The sequence below is a fragment of the Condylostylus longicornis genome, unplaced genomic scaffold (genome assembly GCF_029603195.1).
Source record: "Condylostylus longicornis isolate FDR11 unplaced genomic scaffold, ASM2960319v2 ptg000013l, whole genome shotgun sequence".
In the NCBI taxonomy this organism is placed as follows: domain Eukaryota; kingdom Metazoa; phylum Arthropoda; class Insecta; order Diptera; family Dolichopodidae; genus Condylostylus; species Condylostylus longicornis.
This window is the reverse complement of record NW_026577982.1, coordinates 7,190,302-7,210,951: the sequence shown is the minus strand read 5'-3', so window position 1 is coordinate 7,210,951 and position 20,650 is coordinate 7,190,302. Positions and strand designations below refer to the sequence as shown.

At 21.1% G+C, this 20,650-nt stretch overlaps 3 protein-coding genes across 7 annotated transcripts in view; 2 read left to right on the top strand and 1 right to left on the bottom strand.

Moving 5' to 3' along the window:
* The first annotated feature begins 317 nt into the window (after nucleotides 1-317).
* Nucleotides 318-8,548, top strand: LOC129605502 (cytochrome P450 4g15). Its single transcript, XM_055515290.1, has 4 exons — nucleotides 318-841; nucleotides 1,563-1,760; nucleotides 2,836-3,018; nucleotides 6,982-8,548. Exons 1-4 carry the CDS (start codon nucleotides 634-636, stop codon nucleotides 8,085-8,087), a joined length of 1,695 nt encoding a protein of 564 aa, XP_055371265.1. The 5' UTR covers nucleotides 318-633; the 3' UTR covers nucleotides 8,088-8,548.
* Nucleotides 8,549-10,016: 1,468 nt separating this feature from the next.
* Nucleotides 10,017-11,581, top strand: LOC129605503 (ubiquitin-like modifier-activating enzyme 5). Its single transcript, XM_055515291.1, has 2 exons — nucleotides 10,017-10,426; nucleotides 10,479-11,581. The coding sequence occupies exons 1-2, from the start codon at nucleotides 10,092-10,094 to the stop codon at nucleotides 11,416-11,418; spliced, it is 1,275 nt and encodes a 424-aa protein (XP_055371266.1). The 5' UTR covers nucleotides 10,017-10,091; the 3' UTR covers nucleotides 11,419-11,581.
* A 1,813-nt stretch (nucleotides 11,582-13,394) lies between these two features.
* The window catches only part of LOC129605561 (ubiquitin carboxyl-terminal hydrolase Usp2), a 28,405-nt gene continuing 21,149 nt past the window's right edge, over nucleotides 13,395-20,650 (bottom strand). For all 5 annotated transcript variants that reach the window (XM_055515399.1, XM_055515401.1, XM_055515397.1 and 2 more), the window contains one exon: nucleotides 13,395-14,675. In XM_055515399.1, coding sequence (XP_055371374.1) covers nucleotides 14,669-14,675 — 7 coding nt within the window. In that variant the 3' untranslated portion in view covers nucleotides 13,395-14,668. The remainder of the gene's footprint in view (nucleotides 14,676-20,650) is intronic.

The window sequence follows — 20,650 nt, the reverse complement described above, 5'->3', positions numbered from 1 at the left end:
TTTTGTCACCTATACCTAACAGGCAACACTCTGTTAAAGTAAATTTACCTGTATCTGTACAGAGTATAATCGTCTAATTCGCGTATACCTAAAAAAAAAAAGCAAAAAAAATAAAAACTTTTAGAAAACTTCGAAAATCGATAACAAAAATTTTACTTTACAATACAAGAACATAAAGAAAAAATACCAATAAAATCAAAAGTAAAAAAAAAGACAGAAACAAATAATCGAAAAGAAAAGAAAAACACAAAAAAAAAGAAAATTATAAAACAAAAATTGCGCCATTCTTCCTTTGCGCCTATATAAAATAAATGAAAGAAAGCTTTTCGCACGCAGTTCACTTTACATCGCGTTCTAGTTCAGTTGTATAGAAAATAAAAAAAAAATATTAATTATTTTTTTTTTAATATATAAGGAAAACGGATCGCGATTATCCTGTGATAATAACAAAAAAAAAAAAACAACAAAAAATAGAAACTCACGCACAAAAAGTGTAAAACGAACTTTTAGTTTTTAAGTCGTTTTTTATGATTTTTTTCTAAGTGAATTTTTAATATTTTTAAAAAAATATTAAAAAAAAAAAATAAAAGAAAATTTTTAATGAAAAATTAGTTAAAACAATTTTTTTTAAAAATGAGTATAACTAAAGATATTGCGACTGATCCATCAATTGTCAGTCCAACTAGTGTCTTTTATTTTCTATTATTACCAACATTAATATTATGGTTCGTTTATTGGAAATTATCTCGAAGACATTTATATGAATTAGCTGAAAATATTCCTGGTATTTCAGGATTACCAATTGTTGGAAATTTATTTGATGTTTTAGGATCACCACATCGTAAGTATAAATTAAATATTAATATAGATAAAATTTAGATCCAAATAAACCATATTATCGTATTTAAATAATTTAAGAATAAGAAATTAAAATTATAGCATAAAATTCTATTTTATAATCTTCTATGACTTATTAGCAAAATTATTAGACAAAAATATTTTAAAAATGTTCAAAAAGATTCAAATTATTAATTCAGCCTTTTTTATAAATTCAATCAATAAAAACAAATAAAAAGAAAAAAATAATATTAAATCATATTTAATTGAATTTAATGAACAATTTTCACACCATCAATTTAATCAAATAATTTTTTTTTTAAAATATTCACTATTAAAAAAGAAAACACATGTATACTCGTGCATCACACATAGTTCAAAAATCAATTGAATTCAATTAAAGAAATAATTTTATTAGATTTGAAATTACACTATGAAAATTTCATAGTGTATACATACATATATTAAAAATTATAATATCAATTATTATTACAAAAAAAAAAAAGAAATTATAATAAAAATTATTAAGAAATTATTATAGAAAGAAAAATTATTTTTTCATGCACTAGTTTTAAAATTATGAAATATTAAAATTATTTGTGTTAATTAAGAATAAATCAGAATTTCTATCTATCATTAATTATTATGATTATATATGGTTTATTTGACTAATTAAAATTTTTCTTAATTATATATATTAATTAAAATTTATTTTTATAATTTAGCTGTTTTCTTAAGATTTTGGCAATTGGCATATGAAATACCAAATCTTGCTAAAATGTGGATTGGACCAAAACTATTTATATTTTTATATAATCCAGAAGATATTGAATTAGTATTAAGCAGTCAAACACATATTGATAAAGCAACTGATTATCAATTCTTTAAACCATGGTTAGGAGATGGTCTTTTAATTAGTACAGGTAAGTTAATTTCAGATATACTTATAAATTATTATGAATATTTTAAAAACACGATGACATATTCCAATCTTTACAATTCCGATGGCAACTTCCGATGATTACTTATATTCAAAATTTGTCATATTGTAATATTTGATTAGACCTTTCAGTTGTATTTAAATAGGAATACAAGTAATTATGAATAAAGTAATAATTTCATTCTATATCTCACTTTTTCAATCATCTTTTAGTCACTTTCAATTATGAAATCTTGTTTTTTTTTTTCCTGATACATTGTTGATCCAATAAAATTACCTAAAATTTAGTAAAATTATTATGTATAGAATTTGTTTATTATAATTTTTGATACAGATTATCTATATCCTATTGTCATTTTTAATTAATTTTAAATTAAAAATTTAAACGCAACAATATAATTTAAAATATTAAAAAAAAAATAAACAAAATAAAATAACATAGAGAAGTGAACTATGCACTTTCAACCTCAATTTCCGAAAATCAAAGAAAGTAAAGTAAATAAGAAGATTAATAATTAAAAAAAAAACCTCATGTGATGTCTCACTGATTAATATTTAAGAAATTGTCCACAGCATTGCTATGATAATTAGAAATTGATTCTAAATCATATCTTATTTTAGTCATACTTAAAAAAAAGGTTACTAAATAATTGTAACAAAATCAGAATTGCAATGTTTAAATAACATTAAAAATATTGATTTTACCTTGTTTTAAATGTAAAAATTTTGCGTCTTGAACTTATTTTAAGTATTAAAATATTTTAATACAAATATACTATCCAAATATTATTTATTTATTTTGAACTTTGAATTTGAACTTTTCCCAGTATGTCAAGTCTATCTGTGACCATCATTTGGTATTTTAAAAATCCAAAATCCTTCGAATTGAAACTCCAGATTCTCCGAAATTTTGAAATTTGCATTTGACTATATTGCCGGTAATTCGCTAATATCTTCACCTCATCTGTAATATTTAATTTTTCACATTTCATATTTTTGCTATGCTGAATTATAATGCTATTTTATAAAGAATAAACTTTATATATTTTTAATCACAGGTCACAAATGGCGTTCCCATAGAAAATTGATCGCTCCAACATTCCATTTGAATGTGTTAAAAGGTTTCATCGATTTATTTAATGAAAATGCACGTAATGTTGTTGATAAATTGAAAAAAGAAGGAACTAAAACCTTTGACGCTCATGATTATATGAGTGAAGCTACAGTTGAAATTTTATTGGGTAAGTTGAATAATTATGAAATAAAATCAAATCTTAATTATAAATTTCCAATTCATTTATAAAAAATATATATACATATATGTATATAGAAAAAAAAGGCCATGTACATAACGCATGCTTTGTTATTTACAAAAAGAATGAAAAAAAATATTTATTTAAAATTGAATTTATTTAAAATATTAATTAATTCGTCTTTATTTAAACAAAATATAAGAAACAGAATACGGAAGTAATTTACCCTGTAAAGCAAATGCCATGAACTTTTCTGTTATAAAATACAAAAAAAAAATTATTCTAATTTCGTCCCGGTCAACTATAAATAATTTACTTAATTCTTTGTCATATTTAAAATGTTTTTGTAATTTTTAATTTTAATTTTCTTTTTATATTAAAAATTAATATTAATTTTTCTTTTGAAAAACATATACAACATATACTTATATTTTAAATAAATAATGAAAATGCGTTAGGAAAACAACTAAATAAATATTATATTAACATTATGAACTTTCACCAATCAGACTTATTCTAGTTTCATTAATACAATTTTGAAATTGAATATTAAATTTGTAATTATGACATAAGAAAATAATTTAAATATGAAATTGATTTAATCCAAACTTTAAAATAATAAAAAAAAATTTAATTTTTAATTAAATTTCAATGAAAATTATAACAATTATAATGACACAGGACATTATTCTTTCTATTATGAATATTATAAGTGAAAATATTTAAGAATTCTGCTAAGAGTTAACAATATTAAATATTAAACCTAAATTAATTTGCATGATCTTCTTAAAATCCAAGAACATTTCAATTTAAAATTATAGTTTTACAAAAATAATTCTGCATTTGATATTCTTATTTACATTTATAACAAATAACTCATTTAAAGTATTTGAACTAAAAATGCAATTAACTATCATTAATAATGGAATTTACTACACCTTTATTTAAAATAATACTTAAGTAGAAATAGACAAAATGATTCAATTATAAGAAATATTAAAAAGCTTTAACAAAAATAATTAAACATTATTTATATTATACATATGCGATTCCTTAAAATTGCATATTCTAAAAAGTATAGAAATAGTTTTTTAACTGGAAATTAATCAGCTTATTTTAAAATTTAATTTTATTACTAAATAATTAATTTGTTACATGCTACAATTTAATATGTTCACACATTTTTAAATTATAAACTAATAAATAAAAGTTCCTTCTGTTATATTCATGACTGTTACATATTTTACCGGCAAATTTGACCCGAATTCTTTTAATTTACATTCAATTAAATTAATTTATAAATTATTAAATTCAATTACATAATGAAACAAGCTGAAATCAAATTTTCTAATATTTGTTTTTTTTTAATATTACTATGTTTCTTCTCTTCTTTACACTATTCAAGTAGCTATTTGTAATATTTTATATTAAAAAAATCAAAAGACTAATAATGTGAATGCCTTAACATATACAATGCAATGCATACATAATTAAAAATGACACTGATAGTGTTACATTGACAATATTATTGATGTTAAGTATAGAACAATTTGCTTGTTTAACATTTAAATTTCATTCTTATTATATTCTAAAAAGACTTTACAATAGTTGGTGTGTATCGGCTTCAATTGAATTTGTGAAAATCAAATTTGTTTTAATTTATTTAATCTGCTATTCAGTTACTTATATAAAATAATTTAATTAATATTTCATTTTTAATTATCGGAATCATATGCGAAATTTCTAAAATTATCGCCCAAAACCACAATATTTGAATTTCTAAAATTCATTGTTACCATTACTACAAACTACAATACATTATGGACTTACTATATGTTTGTAAATTAAAGATACATAAATTTTATTTTGCGCAAGAATACTGTCATACAATATTCTTACGCAAATGAAAAATTTTAATCACTCTGCAAAAAAGAAAAATTATTTTTTCTTATGAAATTGTTGAAATTTTTACAGATCTTGCAAGTGTTTTCGTTCCAAATTCATTGTAAATTTTTTACTATAAGAAATTCAATTTTTGGAAAATAATTTTAAAAATCAGAAGTATGGGTTAAGTTTTTGTAATTTAATAAAATTTTCTTTAATAAATTTATTTTTATCCAACACATCCAATTCTTTTACGCACATAGTGTATGATGATATTGATCAATCCGTTTTAAAATATCGTACCTAAAAAAAATTTTCATTAGCAATGTTATTACCACTATTGTACAAATCTATTTAAATTAAGAGAAAATTCTGCTTAATTGTAAAACTAAACTAATTTTACTCACCTATTAAAATTCAACATTAATTTATTAGAAATAACATCTGTGTGATCAATACAATGCAACTAGTGTAATACAATGCAACTAATGTAGCATCACTGAAGAGCGGCTGATATTCTAGCACCGCTCTATTATTAGTTCTTGGAATATCAGGCATGTCAAGCTATTATTTATATTTATCTTAATTTCATCATTTTTATTATCTTTGCCTCCATTATCACTAATAATTTTGCCAATATTAATGAAATTAAAACGGCAACACTTAATATTACTTTCAATTTAACCTACATACAAAACTATTAAAATTTAAGAGAATTTATTCATATAGGAATAGAAAAAGAAAAAATTAATTGATTACATAACATAAAACTGAGCACCAAGAGTTTGTAAAATTTTCTTTTGAAAAATAAATACACACACATGCTGACAAACATTCAAGTAATAAAAGTTTTTCTTTTATCAATTCTTTCACTCTAATGTTTTTCGTTTTCGTTTGAAAAAAACTCTAACCAGTTTTGCTCAGTATTTTGATGGAGTAATAAAAAAATGTGCAATGAAAATAGCGAAATGCAAAAAAATTGCAAAGAAAAAATCATACATACATAGTGTTCATAAGTCGGTTAGTAATATCAAGGTAGATAGTTTGACTGGATTTTTTCTTTTCTTCCATTTTCATTCAAAGAAGGCATAAAGTTAATCTTTCGATGTGTTTTATTGTAATAAATATGAATACACATATTGATTAAATTCATAATATCAATCAATTGTATTGATAGTGCAGAGTTACATAATTCCATGTGAAAGGTATAATAAGAAGAGAATTGTGATATTATTTCTTTAGTGAATTAAACCGTATGATCTGCCAATTAACTGACATTTATTGACACAAAGCAATATATTGCAACAACCTCTTAGGACGTACCACCTAAAACAACGTCAACCTCTTAGGACCAGAAGTAAATAGGATAATTGTTGTCAGATTCCTTTACCATTCTAACCTAATACCAGAAAACATTTTCTCAACAAAAAAACCTAAAATTTAACAAATCAAAACCCATGTTCTTTTATTAGATCTAATTTGTGCTATAGCATTTTCATACGATTAAAAATGCTAACAAGATTAAAATTTCACTCAGAGTAAGAAAAATCTTTCCGAAATACTAATAATTGTGAGGAGCGCACATGTATTTTTTAATAACATTTTGATTTTACCTCGTACCTCATAGTGCAATAAAAGTGTAGCCGATGAAACATACATACATACAAATGTTAAAAATTTTTAATTTAACCTATGCGGGTTTTCTTTTAGTTTTTAAAACATTACAGTGATTTGAATAAGTATCTGTAAAAAAACAAAAAACCTGTAATAAATTTCGAAATTTCATTTTCATTTTCAACTAATACGTAAATTTTGCTTTAAATATACTAAAAATATTCTTAATTATTATTTATGCTTAATAATTATTTTGTTATTATTAATAGCAGCATATCGATTTTATTTTATCAATCGATTCAATAATTTGAGTCTTGTATCATTACCCTGTTCATTATTCAAATTTGTTTATAATAAATAACGTTACTTAATCTCATTATTATTGTTATTATTAAATATTTTCAATTGATTTCAGTAAATTGTAATAGTAATTGTGATTTTCTTTCTTTCTAGAAACTGCTATGGGTGTTCCAAAGAAAACACAAAAATCTGGTTATGAATATGCTCTTGCTGTAATGAAATTATGTGATATTTTACATATGCGTTCACGTGGTATAATTTGGCGTTCCGATTTTCTTTTCTCATTAAGTAAAACATTTAAAGAACAAGGACGTCTTCTTGATATTATTCATGGTCTTACTAATAAAGTTGTTGCATTAAAAACTGATGCTTTTAAGAAAGGTGTTCGTGGTTCATTAGCTACCGTATCAAAAGAAAGTGTTACATCTGTATTTAGTTCAAAACAAAGTCCAAATAAAGAATCTAGTGTTGAAGGTTTATCATTTGGTCAATCAGCTGGATTAAAAGATGATTTAGATGTTGATATGCCAGATAATGATATTGGAGAAAAGAAACGTTTAGCATTCTTAGATTTATTATTAGAAAGTTCACAAAATGGTGGTTTAATTACAAATACCGAAGTAAAAGAACAAGTTAATACAATTATGTTTGAAGGACATGATACAACAGCAGCTGCATCATCATTCTTTTTAAGTTTAATGGGTGTTCATCAGGATATCCAAGAAAAAGTTATCGCTGAATTAAATGAAATCTTTGGTGATTCTGATCGGCCATGTACATTCCAAGATACACTTGAAATGAAATATTTGGAAAGATGTTTAATGGAAACATTAAGAATGTATCCACCAGTACCAATTATCGCTAGACATTTAAATGAAGATTTAAAATTAAAGAGTGGACCATATACAATACCAAAGGGTGCATCAGTTGTTGTTACAACATATAGATTACATAGAGATCCAAATATATATCCAAATCCAGATGTATTCAATCCAGATAATTTCTTACCAGAGAAACAAGCTAATCGCCATTATTATGCATTTATACCATTCTCAGCTGGTCCAAGAAGTTGTGTAGGTCGTAAATATGCTATGTTAAAATTAAAAATTTTACTATCAACAATTTTACGTAATTATCGTGTTTTCTCTGATCTTAAAGAATCTGATTTCAAATTACAAGCTGATATCATTTTAAAACGTGAAGAAGGTTTTAAAGTACGTCTTCAACCACGACAAAGATTAGTTGAAGTTACAGCTTAAGTTTATATTTTTGAAAATAGTAACATTATAAAAAAAAAAACTTATATGCATAAAAAATTAAAGAACAAACAATGTAAAAATATATTACAGTACATTTATGACAGCAAATATTTACAAAAAAAAGATCTTCAAGAATAACTTTTATGATATAAATAAATTATATAACATACAAACACAGCAGAACAAATTCACAATTAATAACATCAAATGGAAAAGAAAAATCTCCAAAAATTTCTTCAAAATATTTAAAAAATAAAAGTAAATTTCTTTTTGTACAGGGTGAACACTTTTTGTTTATTTAGGAGTATTACTACAGGGTGAATTTGAAATTTTATTTATTTTTAAAAAATTCGTTCTTATAATTATTTATAAATTGTAATCATGTAAAAACAACGAATTTATATATGAAATTTCTTTTAATATTTTAATTAAAAAATAAATTTAGAAAAAGGTTTAAGAAAGGTTGTAAAATTTTATTTAGCCATAAAATACCAAATTTATTTTTTCAGGTAAATAAAAAACGTTATTTTAAGTTGTTATATGTAGGTAGATCCTACCTATATAAGATACATACTTAAATAATCAGTAATATACCATTAATATTTAAAAGGACGGTAGACTGTTAATTCAACATTCCATGACACACTATTACAACACACATGACAGTCAAATATACAAGTGCCTAAATTTAAGTATCTGTAGTGTGTATAAAAGTTCACTATATCGCATCTGAAGGTGCAAACACATCGTACATTTGTACAAGTTTAAATATACAAAACAATGAAAACATTCTAAACAATACAATTAACAAAATATTTGCAAAGAGAAAAGTTCTTAATACCGTCACAGTACTAAGCTTAGTTCATAGTATTATACGAGAATAAAATTTTTAAGGCTGGTAATACAAATTTGTATTCTTATTTTATACTAACAATCCAATTGATAATTGACCATTGAATAAGTTCAATTATCATTCTTAGAGTTTTTCTTATAATATAATAGTAAAAGTTGAAACTGAAATAACATTTACCTTATGGTAATTAAAACCGAAAATGCTAACCCAGAACCTTTCATTGGTGGTCAATTACCAACAAAGTAATTTTGCATCTATTTATGTATGTATGTATGTATTATAGATATGTGCTTAATATAGAATCCGTTTTTATTAGGTGTTACAAAAATTTCTCCATCTGCATACTAGCTCCAAAAATATGATTTTATACTTTTATTTTAGTGGGTATTTCGTACTTTCCTCCATTCCAAATTAAAGTTCAAAATTTGTTGAAATCTGTTGGCTTGTGGTTTTCCAAACAAGCAATTCTACTTAATTTTCGTTTCAAGACTAAATTTCTTCTTTAAAATATTGTTTATTAATTTATAAAGAAAATAACTACGATTTGCACATGTTCTATAATCTTATTCTAAATTATTAATTTTAAGATTCAAATTTCCTTTTAGAAATAACATGTTTAAAATTTTAAATTGATATCTAAAAAATTCTTTTATAGGGATTGGAAATACTCATAAATTTTCGATACAATGATATTGAGTGAAAATTGTTAATAGCAAAAATTTAGTAAGTGATAATTACTGACCCCAACGGCAGCCGCAAGCGATTGTCTTACCTTACCGATACAGCCACACGTCAATCGAATTTTTGATTCCAAGCGTTGCTTGCCTGAACTAAAACATTATTTAGTTACTACACACTTAAAACTATACATAAATTTAATATACCAAGTGTATTATAAAAGTTGTAGAGCACCTATACCAAAAATTATAATTATTCAAAAAATATCATAGTTATATAAATTGTGAATTTCATTATTTAAACTACTCACTATTGTGAATTATCCCAATAAACAAAATATTTTGAATTTTGACAATTTCTAACGATAAGTTTGACATATTATGTTGTTTAGCTGGCAGAAAAATTTTAATTTGATTTTTGTGTGCGTTTCCAATATTTAAAGATTTAATTAAAATTTTAACTAATTTATTAAAATGGGTGAATGTTTTAAAGAACTCAAGGCAGCTATAGAAGAATTAAATGAAGAAGTTAACCATCGTAGAGCAGTACTTGAAAAATATAAGAATGATAACATGGACGCTCTTGAATCGTCGCTTATAGGAGATTCTAATTTGAATAAAAACAAGTTTCCAGCTAGAGAAAAAATAGAAGTAATGTCCTCTGAAGTAGTTGATTCAAATCCATATAGCCGATTAATGGCTTTACAACGCATGGGAATCGTTGAAAATTATCAAAGAATACGCGAAAAGTCAGTAGCAATAATTGGTATCGGCGGAGTTGGAAGTGTAACAGCTGATATGCTTACAAGGTAATATAAACATAAAAATGATTCCCTTTGTTACAATAACTTTGTTTTTCAGATGTGGAATTGGGAAATTGTTACTATTTGACTATGACAAAGTTGAGTTAGCTAATATGAATAGATTATTTTTCACACCGGATCAAGCCGGCTTATCAAAAGTAGAAGCAGCAGCAAACACTTTAAATTTTATCAATCCAGATGTTGAAATTTTGATATATAACTTTAATATCACCACAGTTGAATTTTTTGATCAATTCTTAGAATCTATTAAAAATGGTGGTAAGGAACCGGGAACACCAGTTGATTTAGTATTAAGTTGTGTAGATAATTTTGAGGCTCGTATGACGATTAATCAAGGGTGTAATGAATTGAATCTTAACTGGTTTGAATCTGGTGTCTCAGAAAATGCAGTTTCTGGTCATATACAATTTATTAGACCAGGGGAAACAGCATGTTTTGGATGCGCTCCACCATTAGTTGTAGCTGAAAATATTGATGAAAAAACTCTGAAACGTGAAGGTGTATGTGCAGCTAGTTTACCAACAACTATGGGAATAACAGCTGGCATGTTAGTGCAAAACGCCTTAAAATATTTATTGAATTTTGGTGAAGTATCAGACTATTTGGGTTATAATGCAATGAAAGATTTCTTCCCAAAAATGACCCTTAAGCCAAACCCAAATTGCGATGATAGATATTGTCGACAAAGACAAGAAGAATATTTAGCAAAAGCTAAATCTGATCTAAAAGAAACTAAAACTCAAGAAACTGAAGATAAACCATTACATGAGGAAAATGAATGGAAAATTGAATTAGTTGATTCTTCTAAAGTTGATACTTCGAAAAATGACGGTGCAACTGTTAAAACTGAAATAGCGGAAGGACTTAAATTAGCATATGATGCTCCAGATATAGAAAATGTAATGGGTGGAGATGTTATTACACCAACGAATGACGTTAGTTTAGATGACTTAATGTCACAAATGAAATCAATTTAATTTTGTATATAGGAACATAAATTGAATATTTTTTTTTTTAAATTTTGAAACTGATTAACTAAAATTAAATATTAAACAAGAATTTTGAACAAAAACAATTTTTTATACAGTTTTTACAATTGCCTCATTTCTAAATATAACAATTTTTAATACAGATTTTTTATAAAATAAACTCATTTTTTTAATGTAAAAACTTTACTTTTTTTTTTAATATAATTTTCTGCTTTAAGGTATTGAAAATTTAACAAGAAACTATAAACGTTTAAGTTTTAATTATAAATACAAGATGTAGGTGGACATTTAATTAGATGGTATAATCATTCAATAATCTTAATGATAAAATATAAATGAGTAACAAATGAATCGCTTATGTGATTCATTTGTTAATATTTTATGACAATGACGAAGGACTCGTTTTTGAAATAAAAAAAAAATGATTTTCATTTTATGTACAATCAGATGTGCCTATATAGAACAGATACAAAAAATGCTTATCTTGGTCAATTATGGATCATATTGAATTATTGATTAAATAATATTGAATGTGCTTTAATTAAATTTTTTATTTTTAGATTTCAAATTTCGTGTCCTACTAATATCGTATGCACAGAGATAATTCAAGTTAGAAATTATTTTCAATAAAATATTAAAAAGTGTCAATTTATAGTACAAAAATTTGAGAATACGCTAAAAATTCTATTTATATTTACGGGATACAGCGTGCCATGTATCATCAAACCATAAAAAAACCTGTATTTTTAGTAAATTTTTGAAAATCATGGATTCCAATCAATTTGATACAAAAATAAGGAATTTCAAATTGAAAATGATTACCGACTGAATTGAAAAAAATCAAACTCATAAAGTTTCTTTTTTGTTTTGGTTATTGTGTCTTGATCTCAATGGTAAAATATTTTTATTAAATTATTTCTTTTTTTTTTTTTTTCTTAAAAATATATAAAAACATTTTTCAACATATTATTTTTTTTTTTTCTGGTATACATATATAATTTTTAAAATAATTTTCATCTAATAAATTTTTAAATTTTTTTATATTATATTTTCTCATAACAAATATTTGAAATAAATTTTATTAAATATAAAATTAAATTTTATACATTTTATTTAAATATGAATTATTATTTTTCGTCAAACAAAAAAAAAAAAATAATTCATATTTATAGAAATTTTATTATTTTTTTTAATAATTTCTATAAACTAGGTACATTTTTTTTTTTAATTTCTTTTTTTCTTATAATTTTATATAAAATAAAAATAAAACATAAAAATCATTAATTATTAAATCATATTAATTAAAAATATATATTTAAAAAATTAAATTATAAAAACTAAAACAAATAATTTAACAAAACATAAAAAAATAATAATTATTTAGCATTATACAAAACATAAGTGTTATATACAACAAGTATATAACAGAAATAATATTTAGAAGCACTTAATATTTTAATTGAATAATTTTAATTTTTATATTTTTTTTTTTATATAACAAATAAACAATAAATAATTTATAATTTTTTGAATATTTACATACGTATATTGTAATTCAATAATATATATATATATATATACATATATTTATATACGTGATTATATGTATTACAGTTATAACATTTTATACATAGTTACATAAATATATATATATATATATATATATTAAAATATAAAATAATTATGTTTTTTCTTTTTAATTCAACAATGTTTTTTTTTTTTGTTTACACTAAGAAATTATAAATTTATTAAATAAATTATTAAACAATTGCACATTTTAAATCGACTAGTTTTATAAAAGTTACAAATATATATAAAAGAAAAAAAAATACAAATCTATATTAAAAGAAAATTATTTTATTAAGTATAAATCATGTATATAAATAAAATTAATTTATTATACAAAATCATAATTGATTAAAATCAAACAATATTCTGTATACAATATTTTGTAGAGCTTTTTTCATTGATTTTAATTTTTGATTATAAAATTTTATAGAAAATATTTTATGCTTTATTTATGGATATTAAAAAAATTTAAAAATATTTTTATATTTCGAGGAAATTAATATGACAAACATGAATAAATTGAAGCAACTTAATCTTTCAATTATTTAATGTAGTCAAATGAAATTTAATATTATTAAGTCAAAAATTGTTGATTAATAACCCGATAATAGAATTTTAAATATTGTTGGGACATTGAATTTACTTTAAATTCATAGTTAATAAATTGATTATTAAAAATGAAATTTGTAAAAATATCAAATTTAAAACGAAAATACCAAAATATGATTGTTAAATTGATCAGAGAGAGTAATGTATGAAATTGTCCTCAATAAAAAAAGAAAGTTGTAAGATCATTTAGATCGAAGTGCCTTTTATATAATCATTTTATAATAATAAAAGTTATTGTAAACTGAAAAATTTTTAATTTAACTGTTCTACAAGAACATTTTTAAATTTAAGAAATTAAATAAGAATATTAAAATAAATCAGAAAATTCATAATCAGTTTCTTTTAACATGTAACTTTCCATAGTCCATAAAAATTTTTACATAATTTTATATAAAACATACATTAATTAAAATAAAAATAATAAAAAAAAAAAAAAGACAAAGTTGATTCGTTGCTATATTAATTATTTGGTTCGGATTTTCGTTAAATACATACATATACACATAAATATTAAAATATTTTATTAATTACAAAAATTTTGAAATTGAAAATTTTCCAAAAAAAAAAAAAAAATATATAAATTATGCATTTATAATTATTTATATAAATAATAATAACATAAAAATATTATTATATAAAATAATATACCGAATATTGTATTAATTATGAAATTATCAGTTGTTGTTCCAATGGGAATTTCCCCATTTTTTCGTAATATTTTATCACCACTAGCATTTAAAATATTTGATGAATTTGTTGTCATTACAGTATAAAATAAAGATGATAAATTTTCATTTAATAATAAATTGTTCTTTAAATTATTACTATTATTATAATTAGTAAATGTTTTTCTTAAATATTTACGAAATTTTTCTTTTCTAATATCATTCAAATTCACATTCACGTCATCATCATCATCACCATTATCGTCTTCATTATCGTTTTCATCATGAACATCATTGTAATTATTATTTAATTGAATAAAATTTGAATTAATTCCCTTGTAGTATTGATTAAATGAATTGTTTTTTGTTGAATTATAGCTGTTGTTATTTTATTATCAATTTCTAGAGAAAATATAGCATCAGTCAAAATAATTAGTTAAAATTTTTTTTTTTTTTTTAAATTATGAAAATGTATACAAAAAATATTATTATGGTTACAATAAAATTAAACAATATTTTACAAATGAAAATGATATTTAATTCAATTTAAACGAAAATAACCAAAATTAATAAAGTTTATTCGAGAAAGCCAAATTCTATTACATATATAAATTTTAATTTTAGGCCCTCATTATGATCAGCGAATCGAATAAAATTTTTGGCGAATATAAGTTTTTAATATTATGATTACCGAATTCGCTTAAATTTTAGGCGAATGAACATTCAAATCTGTCGAATGAAAATTCTGTATGACAAGCTTGGCGAATGAAACCGAAAATCAAAATAATGAGCGTTTTTTTTTTAATTGCATATTATAGCATTTATAGTGATTAAATGGAAAAATCTTAAATATCTGTATTAAGTAAGTTCATAAGCTTCTACAAATTATTATAAAAAATATTGTTTATTTAATATTAATTTAAGCGTGAAAAAATTAATCAATAACAATTGGAGCATTTAATAAAATTAATGGAGAGCAACCCTGACATTACCAAAAGGGATAGGAAAATTCAATATTGTTTTTAATGTCTTGCAGTAGAAATATTTTGGATCTGGCGATTGAAAGCATTCGCCGATCAAAATATCGTTCGATTCACCTAGTCTATTTGACTCGCCTAGCCATTCGCTTAACCGATCATAATAAGGGTATTAATATTTGAAATTATAACGATGAATTTGTTTGATTTATTCATTCATTTTTTGATTACAATTTCAAATATACAAAATTAATATAAAATACTTTCAAAATAATTTATTTAAATTAACATTTTATATGATGTTAAATAAATTTAATTATTATTACAATTAAAATTTATATTTTTTCTAAACTCAAACAGAAATGTTATTTTTCAACACCATTTTGTAAGCACAACTACAATTTGTATTTTAGTTAAATATAAAAATAAATTAGTAAGTTAAAAAAGTTCATTTTTCTTGTATGTCACGAGAGTATAATAATTAAATAAAATTGTTATATTCGAATGATTTTATTAAACATGTTATACAAATTCACAATATCAAAGTACTAAATTGTAACTATCATTGAAAAATATGTAATCAACAATTGTTATTTTTTTTTTGTGTTTTCTTGTAATTTTATTTTTCTAAGAACCATTTTAACGAAACTGGGGTAATGCCAATGTGAGAGACCCAATCCGGTTTTTTTAAACTCTAATGAGAATAAAGAACTATTATGATACTTTTGTAGGTATTCTTATAAAAATATTCAAATTAAAATTAAAACACAATCAATCAGCAACTCTACGGCATGGCAGTACGGCGGAAGAAGAGAATGTTGGAAAAATGAACTTATAATATTGTAAAAAAAAAAAAATGTTAGAATTAAATAAAGCACTTACGTGTAATTGTTAGTGTAATTTAAAGAACAAACACTTTAAGATTTACACTCATATTCTGTTAGTCGGATCACTTGATGTGATTGATCAATTCCAAAATTCGAAATTCTATACTGAAGAAAAAAATTCTTCCAATAATATTACATCACCTCAAGTGATACGACTAACAGAAAACGGGTATTAGTTGGACAACTTAAAAATAATAGAACTGAAATTATATTTAAAAAAGGCAGAGGGGGAGTTTTAGTAAAACTTGGTTAGTATCTTTTCCATTTTTTTTATCTTTTATTTTCTCATATATGTTTTTTTTTTGAAATTCTTTATTATTTTTATTGAATTTTGTTTTTTTATTAGGTACAATGGTATAAGTATATAGTTAATCTTTCATTTTTTTTTTAATGTTTTTGAATTTTTGAATATATTTTTCATATATTTTTTATTTTATTTTTTTTTTAAATCTATAACTATTATATTCTAAGGTATTTTATATAAGGTTTAAGAAAACTATTTAATAAATTAACTTAATTGTTATTTAAATAAACATTTTATTTTTTTGGTTTTTTGCATTTTAAATATTATTTTTGAAATAATGTGAATTTGAAATATACCTATAATTAAAATGAATATTTTTTTTTTTGTTTTTTTGTTAATTTCTTGATTTAAAAATAATAATTTTTGTTTTTTTTTTCTTAATTATAGTTTAATTCGTTCTTTTTGTTTAATTTCTTTTATTACACTTTCTACCTAAAATTATTGTTATATTTTTGTTTTCCGTTTTCCATATATTTAAATAATTTTTAATTATATAATAAAGTCAAAAATAATAAAATTCATACATTCTATTACAATAGCTGTCTAATTTTTTGGGATAATCAAGGCCCAGTATTTATTCTGAAATTTTTAAACAGCCTAAAAAATTTAAATCGTATCGTACTTTTATTTAGCAATTAAAAAATTATTTCATTCACATTTATTTTTCATTCATAAAGATAAAGTTATTTTATATTTTAAGTGAATGTTCCGGGCCGTGTATTATATATGTATGAAATACTTTGAAACTACGAGGGACCAAAAAAAATTTTCAAAATTACTGCCATTTAGACGGCACTGTTATACTACATTCAGACAATTTCATTGTTAGAGATTCAAGAAATTTTGAAATATTATGTTTTTAAATATACTCAAATTATATTTTATCATTATATAATAAAATATATTTATGAAAAAAAAAAACAATTATTAGAATTTAACAATTACAAGAAATTAAAAGTAAAATCTCAAATACAAAGTGTTTCATTTTGGTACATTAAGCGCATTTCAAATTGTTGAGAAAATTGTTTGTTCATTTGAATTTTTGAATTCGGATTAAATTTAAAATTTACAATGTGATTCAATTCGGTATACTTTAAATAATATTATTAAATTTGACTTTATTACAAAATCAATTAATTAATTTCAATTAAATTTTAAAAGTTTTTTTTTTTTTTTGCGATTACATTTTTGTTACATTTTCATTTTAATCAATATAAACTTTTCTTTTTACACGTTTTTTTTTTACTTAACTATATATCATTTATGTATGTATATATATTATGTATATTTAAATGTATTTTTTTAATTTAATTTCTATTATCATTTTATTTATTTTTACTTACATATTTTGTTTTTAAAGATTAAATGTGTATATAGATGTTTTTATATATTATTATATATGTATTTAATTTTTATTATGTGAGGCCGTAAGTGATTTTCTTTTTTATTTTAATGAAAATTTAATTAATTTTTGTTTTTTTTTTTTTTTCAAATGTTTTCTCATTTTTTATATTAAACTGCTATTATATTTAAATATACAAAATATATATATTTTTAATAAACTATTATTAAAAATCTAATTTCGAAATAAATTAAAAAATCTAGCAACATTAATAAATTAATAAGATAACGAATAAAACATAATAATATTAAATATTTATAAAAAAACAAATACATTTAGAAAACAAAATATAAATAAATATTTAATTTTAAATAAAATGGTATACTTATATACTACGAAATATTATATAAATAATATAGCTTAAATATGTATATAGTAAAAATATAAAATTTGCACATAAATATTGAATGTACATACACCATTAACCAATTTTGTGATATTTTCTTATTGCTAAATAAAATATTAAAACTATAATTAATTTTAAAATTTAAATTTAAAGTGAAAAATAAATTAATTAAATAACTAGTATAGGATTTTCATATATAGGAATTTTTGTAATTATAATATAGAATATAAAAGAACAAGAATTACAAAATTATTTGAAGGAAAAAAAAAAATTATTTAAAATTTATTCTAACTAAATTTTTTTGAATTTAATTAAATAAATTAATTAGTACTTAAATTAAAATTTTTTCATTTTATTTAATTAAATTTTATTTTCAAAATAAAAATTATAATTAAAAAGAAATTTCTTAATTTAATTAATAAAGCACTAACTTTAGGAAAAATGTAACAAAAATTTTGATATTTCTACATTTAATGTTTAGGAAAATAATAATATAGTTTTGTAGCAATTTTAATAATAAAATAATAATAATTATTTTGAAATGTTATAAAGAATGTGTAAATAAATTTCTGTATATAATCGAGTATATTTTGAGTTTGTTATTCGGATATTTGGGCATTTTAATTATAAAAGTTAAGTTTAAATTAATAATGTAAAAATAATTAATTTTTTAAAAGAATATAAATTGAAAGAACCGAAATTTTGAATTATTTTTAAAAATTTAATTTTATATTATGTTGGCGTAGAATTTTTTATAAAAAAATTATAGAAAACAAAATTTTAAAGAACAAATTTTATGAAAATTGAAAAACTCACTATATATTGAATTGAAAATCGAAAATAGAAATATAAATAAAAAATAAATTAAAATAAATTGAATAAATCATAAATTTTTCAACAAAAATATTTTATTTCTTATATTTTTTTGTTTTCTGAATGATTATTTCTCAATATTCTATATGATTTTTTGTAATAAAATATTTTCTTTGATATTGATTATAAATGGCAAGATTTTTACCTAGTTTAATAACAAAGCACTGAATGATAGGATTAATTATATAAGTATGTATTAATAATTTTATTCTTAATCAATAATTAAGAATTATTTTCTTTTATTAATATAGATTTTATTTTTCATCTAATTTTATAAAAAAATAAACTTCTTATAATATGAAATCTTTCTATTTTTATTTATTATGTTTTATGTTAATTATGCATTTTAAGATATTGGTAGCAACATAATTTTAATAAATAAGAAAATGAAAAAAATTTATTGAATCTATTACGTAAAATAATTGAAATTTGAAAAAGTTAATCCTGTACTCTAGGATAATTAAAAAAAAACCATAGTGTCATTTTTACGAGTAATTAGAAAATGAAAAATGGTAAAATCATAAATGATTTTCACGTACAGGCTAATCATAAATGGAACTAAAAAATTATGCAAAATAAAACTTTCTATTTTTAGAAATTTTTATGTGATCAATTGATATAGTAAAGTAAATATTTTAAATTTTATTCAAAACCTTATTATTTTGCATTTTTCATAAATAAGAAGAATTTAGTTACTTAAACTTTTGAGTTTATAATTAAACTTGAAATAAATTTTTACTATATTTTGTTTTAATATTATAAACGAATACTTATAAAAAATAATTTTTGTATCTCAATTAATAAAATCATAAAATATAAATATTTTATTTTTTGTTTTTCCATATTACATAATACAACAATTTTTAAAATTTATTTATATGCTGTAAAAAAGCTTTAAATTTTTTTTTTCCAAAATTTTATCTTATATTTTTAAATAAAGTAAATTCCAAATATCATTTGAATTTTTTTAATTACAAAATTTAAATTTTCTTTTTCTACTTTCTATTGTTTATTACAATATTTTCTATTCTTCTATTATAATAATATTCTTCTACATATTATATATAAAAATAAATTCAAAAATATATTAACACATTCATTCATTACGTTACTCTTTTTTTTTTTACCATTTAATCCTTTTTTTTTTTGTTTTTTACTAAAAATTTTCTTTCCTATACAAAAATTTAACAATAATGTTTAAATTTTCCCTTTATTTTCAACCTCTTCAATTTAATTTCTTTTTTTTTTTTTAATATCATTTATCTATTTTGGGAAAAGAAAATTTATAGAAGTTTAGAAATTTTTAATTCACAAATTATTAGTGTTAATTAAACTACGGTACACATAAATATTTAAGGTGATTTTAATATTTAATGGATTTAAATTTAATTTAAAATAATATTTTAATTTTATATTATAAATTTTAAAATTATATAATTACTTAAATAGGAAAAGAATATAGAAACGTATAATGTAAAAAAATTGAATGATCCACAAGTGGTAAATTTTTAAACTGCGATGAACAATAAATTTAAATGATAAATTTTTTTTGTAGTAACTGATATCAATTAATCAGAAAAAAATCAAA

Excerpts from the sequence above, each read along its gene's own strand:
- LOC129605502 (XM_055515290.1), top strand. The coding sequence starts at position 634 with ATGAGTATAACTAAAGATATTGCGACTGATCCATCAATTGTCAGTCCA. Across the intron at positions 842-1,562 it reads TGTTTTAGGATCACCACATC|CTGTTTTCTTAAGATTTTGG; the intron begins GTAAGTATAAAT and ends TTTATAATTTAG. Across the intron at positions 3,019-6,981 it reads TACAGTTGAAATTTTATTGG|AAACTGCTATGGGTGTTCCA; the intron begins GTAAGTTGAATA and ends CTTTCTTTCTAG.
- LOC129605503 (XM_055515291.1), top strand. The coding sequence starts at position 10,092 with ATGGGTGAATGTTTTAAAGAACTCAAGGCAGCTATAGAAGAATTAAAT. Across the intron at positions 10,427-10,478 it reads ACAGCTGATATGCTTACAAG|ATGTGGAATTGGGAAATTGT; the intron begins GTAATATAAACA and ends TTTGTTTTTCAG.